The following is a 7500-nucleotide window of genomic DNA, read 5'->3' on the forward strand; positions in this document are numbered from 1 at the left end:
ACAGAGGGAGAGAAGAGACGGAGAACAGAGCGAGAGAAGAGACAGAGAACAGAGGGAGAGAAGAGAGGGAGAACAGAGGGAGAGAAGAGAGGGAGAACAGAGGGAGAGAAGAGACGGAGAACAGAGGGAGAGAAGGAGATAACATACACTTTAACAGAACAGGTCTAGATTAAAAGCAGCCAGCTAATATTAGCCTCACACACAGACACACACACAGACACACACAGACACACACAGACACACACACACACAACCTCATTTGTGTGACACCATATTATCCAGTGTGTCTGTGCTGTGCAGTGTGTGTGTGTGTCTGTGCTGTGCAGTGTGTGTGTGTGTCTGTGCAGTATGTGTGTGTGTGTGTGTGTGTGTCTGTGCTGTGCAGTGTGTGTGTGTGTGTGTGTGTGTGTGTGTGTGTGTGTTACCTGTCCTGCTTGGTGCTGATCTTCTGCTCCAGTTGTCTCTTTTTGCCCTTCAGCTCTGACAGACGCTTCTTCTCAGCTCGGAGCTCGTTGTCACGGCGATCCAGTCTGACCTGCTGCTCCTGATTAGCCTTCGTGCGGGCGTCGACGCCGTGGACCTGCTGCTGAGCTGCCTGGAGAGGTCAAAGGTTACCATAAGGACACATCGCAGAAAAAAAAGATCAGTTCAAGTGAAATTAAATTAGGAGCTCTGCCTGTTCCTGACAGGAAGTGGGCGTGTCCGAGGAGCACAACCCGTACACTGTTCTCGAGGTGTAAAGACACAGAGAGGTGCAGATGTTTGAGCTCCTCAGCTCCTGTTTACTCCCCGCTCGGATTTTTCATTTTCCATTGTTCACGTTATCTTTAACATGGCTGCTATCGGACACTGACCTCAGTCTGAACCGCTTCTTACCCTCACCCAGCGTCTCTTATAACTCTTATAACTCCAGATCTTATTATAACTCCAGATCCCTGTGGTGAGGTTTCTACTCCACCCAGTGAAACACTGGACATTTCTTCACTTGAGCAGCTCTTCATTATGATCAGGATGTGCTGAAGGATCGGGCGAGACGGTGCAGTGCGTAGCGTAGCGTGATCTCACCACAGCTCCTGCGCTACGACCCTGAGCTCAGGTTACTGTCAGGTTAGCACTGTAGACGACCTCACACACCCCTCACACACACCCCTCACACACCCCACACACACCCCACACACACACCCCACTCACACACCCCACTCACACACACCACACACACACACCACTCACACACACCACTCACACACCCCACTCACACACCCCACTCACCCCTCACGCACCCCTCACGCACACCCCTCACACACACCACTCACACCACTCACACACACCCCCACACACCCCTCACACACCCCCCACACACACCCCCCCACACACACCCCCCCACACCCCTCACACACCCCTCACACACCCCACACACACCCCACACACACCCCTCACACACACCCCTCACACACCCCTCACACACACCCCTCACACACAACTCACACACACCCCTCACACACACCCCTCACACACACCCCTCACACACCCCTCTCACACACACCCCTCACACACACCCCTCACACACCACTCACACACACCCCTCACGCACCCCTCACGCACACCCCACGCACACCCCACGCACACCCCTCGCACACACCTCGCACACACCTCGCACACCCCTCACACACACCCCACGCACACCCCACGCACACCCCACGCACACCCCACGCACACACCTCACACACACCTCACACACACCTCACACACACCTCACACACCCCCCACACACACCCCCCACACACCCCCCACACACCCCCCACACACCCCCCTTACACACCCCTCTTACACACCCCCCTTACACACACTCTTCACCCTCCTCCTGCCGTCTGGCAAACGGTACTGAAGCATTCGGGCCTCACGGCCAGACTGTGCAACGGTTTCTTCCCCCAAGCCATCAGACTCCTCAATACTCAGAGACTGGACTGACAACACACACACACACACACACCAACACGCACACACCAACACGCACACACCAACACGCACACACCAACACGCACACACCAACACGCACACACTTACTCACACGCAGCTGAACCACTCCCTTTTCAATTTTTGCACATTTCTTTCTTAAATTGCTGCTAAAATACTTTAATCAATATACTTTAATTATGTAGTCCTGTGTAGGTCTGTAGAAGTCTTATGTAGTCCTGTGTAGGTCTGTAGAAGTCTTATGTAGTCCTGTGTAGGTCTGTAGAAGTCTTATGTAGTCCTGTGTAGGACTGTAGAAGTCTTATGTAGTCCTGTGTAGGTCTGTAGAAGTCTTATGTAGTCCTGTGTAGGTCTGTAGAAGTCTTATGTAGTCCTGTGTAGGTCTGTAGAAGTCTTATGTAGTCCTGTGTAGGACTGTAGAAGTCTTATGTAGTCCTGTGTAGGTCTGTAGAAGTCTTATGTAGTCCTGTGTAGGTCTGTAGAAGTCTTATGTAGTCCTGTGTAGGTCTGCGGAAGTCTTATGTAGTCCTGTGTAGGTCTGTAGAAGTCTTATGTAGTCCTGTGTAGGACTGTAGAAGTCTTATGTAGTCCTGTGTAGGACTGTAGAAGTCTTATGTAGTCCTGTGTAGGACTGTAGAAGTCTTATGTAGTCCTGTGTAGGTCTGCAGAAGTCTTATGTAGTCCTGTGTAGGTCTGTAGAAGTCTTATGCAGTCCTGTGTAGGTCTGTAGAAGTCTTATGCAGTCCTGTGTAGGTCTGTAGAAGTCTTATGTAGTCCTGTGTAGGTCTGTAGAAGTCTTATGTAGTCCTGTGTAGGTCTGAAGAAGTCTTATGCAGTCCTGTGTAGGACTGTAGAAGTCTTATGCAGTCCTGTGTAGGTCTGTAGAAGTCTTATGTAGTCCTGTGTAGGACTGTAGAAGTCTTATGTAGTCCTGTGTAGGACTGTAGAAGTCTTATGTAGTCCTGTGTAGGTCTGTAGAAGTCTTATGTAGTCCTGTGTAGGACTGTAGAAGTCTTATGTAGTCCTGTGTAGGACTGTAGAAGTCTTATGTAGTCCTGTGTAGGACTGTAGAAGTCTTATGTAGTCCTGTGTAGGACTGTAGAAGTCTTATGTAGTCCTGTGTAGGACTGTAGAAGTCTTATGTAGTCCTGTGTAGGACTGTAGAAGTCTTATGTAGTCCTGTGTAGGTCTGTAGAAGTCTTATGTAGTCCTGTGTAGGTCTGAAGAAGTCTTATGTAGTCCTGTGTAGGACTGTAGAAGTCTTATGCAGTCCTGTGTAGGACTGTAGAAGTCTTATGTAGTCCTGTGTAGGTCTGAAGAAGTCTTATGTAGTCCTGTGTAGGACTGTAGAAGTCTTATGTAGTCCTGTGTAGGACTGTAGAAGTCTTATGTAGTCCTGTGTAGGTCTGAAGAAGTCTTATGTAGTCCTGTGTAGGACTGTAGAAGTCTTATGTAGTCCTGTGTAGGTCTGTAGAAGTCTTATGTAGTCCTGTGTAGGACTGTAGAAGTCTTATGTAGTCCTGTGTAGGACTGTAGAAGTCTTATGTAGTCCTGTGTAGGACTGTAGAAGTCTTATGTAGTCCTGTGTAGGTCTGCAGAAGTCTTATGTAGTCCTGTGTAGGTCTGAAGAAGTCTTATGTAGTCCTGTGTAGGACTGTAGAAGTCTTATGTAGTCCTGTGTAGGTCTGTAGAAGTCTTATGTAGTCCTGTGTAGGTCTGTAGAAGTCTTATGTAGTCCTGTGTAGGTCTGTAGAAGTCTTATGTAGTCCTGTGTAGGACTGTAGAAGTCTTATGTAGTCCTGTGTAGGACTGTAGAAGTCTTATGTAGTCCTGTGTAGGTCTGAAGAAGTCTTATGTAGTCCTGTGTAGGTGTGTGTAAGCCTTATGTAGTCCTGTGTAGTCTCATGTAGCTCTGTGTTGTTTTCTGGAGCAGCCTGGTCCTGGAGGAACGTTGTTCCGTTTCACTGTGCACTGTACCAGCTGTATATAGTACACTGTACTCGACAAATACACAGCAGCAGGTGGACTGGTGGCTCCAAACTGCCCGCAGGAATGAAGGAGTGTATGAATGTGTGTGTGACGTACTGGCCTCCTATCCAGGGTGTTTTCCTGCCTCACAATCAGAGTTCCTGGGTTAGACTCCGGATCCCAGCCTGACCAGGATAAAGCGCTTACTGAATAAATGAACGAATGGATGAATGAATGGATGGATGAATGAATGGATGGATGTTAGCTAATCTTTATAAAGTGCTATGTGGAGTCTAGATAATTACACAGAGCCCAATCTTAAGAGCTTAAAGTTAACGATGAGAACCGTTCCTTTAGGAACTATCAGATCTGGGACACGGGCTACACGCACTAATCCGACTGTGCTGCCCAGAAAATCAGCTCAGGCTCCTGATCAGCACACGAGTGAGTACGGAGAACGCTCCTCGCGTGACTGTGACGTAACTTACGCTGAGCTGATCCTCTAGCTTCCGTCTCTCGTCTGTGTCGATGGTCATGCTGAGGAACTGAGGGGGCCGCAGGGCGGAGTTACTGGAGATGGTCTTGTTGGAGTAGGTGGACTTCTTCACCGTGTACTTCTCCTCTGCAGTGTAGATCATCCTCAGCTGAGACTCCTTTATCACCTGAGACGGAGACAGGAACACGGATCAGCACTCAGGTTCACCGCAAAGTAAAAAGAACGTTCATTTGAGAACTGGACCTTTAGCGACAGAAGCTGAGCGTCAGTGAGATTTCAATTTTATATTTTAAAAAAGTGTTTAATTACCAAAGCCTGATTTCAGTACTACATTACCCAGAAGGAAAAAGCGAAACCCACCAGGCAGATGCTGCTGTGTAACTACTAAACACATGGCTTCTGAATTACACCGTGGGATTTACACCATGTTAGCTTTACAAACGAGGAACATAACTCTCAAATCAGAGCAGAAATGAATAAATACACGACAACGATGCAACAGTAGAGGGAAAGTGATTCACTGACATCATTCACAATGCATTATGGGAGCTGTAGTTCTTTCCCTTGCAAAAGACAATAAGTAGTCTTGCCTTTTTCACTTTCCTTTTTCCTGTTTTTCAAATTTTTTGCTTTGAATAATAATTTTAAGGCCATGATTCATCTTATAGCTGTTTGATCCAGTTCACTTCAACACATTAACACTTTATTAAACAATTTTCTGAAAAGACTGAGAAACATTTAAAAGGAAACTCATGTCATCTGATCACAGGCTTCTGAGCTCAACATAAATCTCTAAACTATTTTTCTTTTCTAATCCTTTACAACATGTTCTTCATTAAAAGCTTGTCTTTATAGTTTCAACTAAAACAAATTGTTTACTGAGTTAAATAATAAAACTCGTGTGTCAATAAGAAGAACTAACCATCTCGATCATGTTCTTAGTCTTCTCCGTCCCCACAGGTACGTCATTAACTTTGTACTGATAGCACAGGTAACTCATCACCTCGTCTGGGGCATCGAACAGCTCTCGCAGGTAGGAGAAGAACCCATAACGCCTGCACACACACGTGCACACACACACGCACACACACGCACGCACGCGCACACACGCACGCACACGCACGCACGCACACGCACGCACACACACGCACACACGCATACACACGCACGCACGCATACACACGCACACACACGCGCACACACGCGCACACACGCGCACACACGCATACACACGCGCACACACACGCACGCGCACACACGCACACACACGCACGCACGCATACACACGCACACACACGCATACACACGCACACACATGCACACGCGCACACACGTATACACACGCATGCACGCACACACACGCGCACACACGTATACACGCGCACACACGTATACACACGCACGCACGCATACACACGCATACACACACACACGCACAAACGCACGCACGCAAACACGCACACACACGCACACACACGCAAAATGTACATCATTCATGCAAACGTTCCACTTTCTTCTGCTTCTCAGTGTAAAATTCACTTCTGTTTGAAAGTTAAATGCATCAAGAATAAAGTGTATTAGAGCAAAAAAAAACCAGCAAACCTTCTCACAATATTTACTTATTTTAAAAGCATCGATTACATCAATTACGTTTATACAAATTCATCATCGTGGGTTTCAGGACGTCTTTATTTATACAGCACATTTAAAGACAAGAGCTGGCCGAAGTGCTGCGTGATAAAAATCAAGTAATTTAAAAAAAAAATGTAAATAAAATAAAACAAATTTATACCATGGTCTGTCTGAATACTCGATTCTGATTGGCTGGAAGGTGCGCGCTGAATGTGAAGGTAGTTCCAATCAGTTTAATCACTGTTCTAAATTAATGCGCTGCCTATAAACACTTGTAACCATAGCAACCTCCACGCCCTGCATTAAAGTCGCGTAACGCCGTGGATCATCCCTTACAAAAAGCATCATAGACAAAACCAGAAGACTACAGACATTAAAAAGACGAACACACCTGGAAGAATAAATACGCTTTCGATTGGATTTATCCAACAACAGAAACACGATAAAATATAAATCCGCATACGCCTCTGCTGTTTATAGTAAAGTTATTCCTTAAAGTTTTATTTTATATTATTTTACTGGGGAAAAAAAATCTGAATGATATTTTCTACAGCTCTTTTCAGTTAAAAGCACATTTATGCTGATTAATGAATTATTTGTTCAAATATTAGTTCACACAAAATATTAGATTTATGTATTCCTGATTCCACATTACGCTTTTAACTGTCTAATGCAGTGTTTTGTAATTAATTATAAAATACTTGCAGTGACTTGACAGTCATAGAACATGTTAATAGTTAACGAGTTAACGGGTTAATGAGTTAACGATAATGTGATCTCTCTATCTATAACATTAGACTCATTAATATGCAAATACAATCTTTTGAGCAATCTGAGACCCCCAGAGTTTATAGATATTATTTTACACTTAATGAATGCAGTTTTAAGAAACACAGTTGTTTTTCTAAGACGTGAAAAGTCATGAATAAGAGTAAAAGTGCTTACTTGAGGGAGTCGATGGGTCGCGACGGCGGTCGGTTCGCACACGACTCCGCAGGAGCAATAACGCTGTTCACTCGGAGTCTCTGTCTGTCTCGTATCTGAGAGCAGAGCGCACAGACCATCACCAGCGTGCAAACGCCTTCCGCTAAAGCACCTGCACCACCTTACACATCATCAGGCTCCGCCCCTTACCTCTGCCATGAACGTCTCCATGTCCTGCTGCTTCTGGAACACAAACGCTCTCAGGTCGTTTATAGGAACGTGGCTCTCCACGTACTTCGCATAGCGCGGGTCCCGTACGTTAATCTGTAATCACATACAACCACATCAATGAAACGCGCGCACACTCGCGCGCACACTCGCGCACACACTCGCACACACACTCGCACACACACTCGCACACACACTCGCACACACACTCGCACACACACTCGCACACACACTCGCACACACACACTCGCACACACACACTCGCACACACACACTCG

General features: G+C 46.4%; 1 protein-coding gene across 1 annotated transcript in view; it reads right to left on the reverse strand.

The window, feature by feature from the left end:
* Nucleotides 1-7500, reverse strand: part of smc5 (structural maintenance of chromosomes 5) — a 38313-nt gene that overhangs the window by 22277 nt on the left and 8536 nt on the right. The window contains exons 11-15 of the mRNA XM_053241093.1: nucleotides 7205-7318; nucleotides 7016-7110; nucleotides 5361-5493; nucleotides 4431-4604; nucleotides 426-595 (exon numbers count right to left, since the gene is read on the reverse strand). Of these exons, the coding sequence (XP_053097068.1) occupies nucleotides 426-595; nucleotides 4431-4604; nucleotides 5361-5493; nucleotides 7016-7110; nucleotides 7205-7318 (686 nt within the window). The remainder of the gene's footprint in view (nucleotides 1-425; nucleotides 596-4430; nucleotides 4605-5360; nucleotides 5494-7015; nucleotides 7111-7204; nucleotides 7319-7500) is intronic.

This window comes from Pangasianodon hypophthalmus, chromosome 17 (assembly GCF_027358585.1).
Source record: "Pangasianodon hypophthalmus isolate fPanHyp1 chromosome 17, fPanHyp1.pri, whole genome shotgun sequence".
Classification (NCBI taxonomy): domain Eukaryota; kingdom Metazoa; phylum Chordata; class Actinopteri; order Siluriformes; family Pangasiidae; genus Pangasianodon; species Pangasianodon hypophthalmus.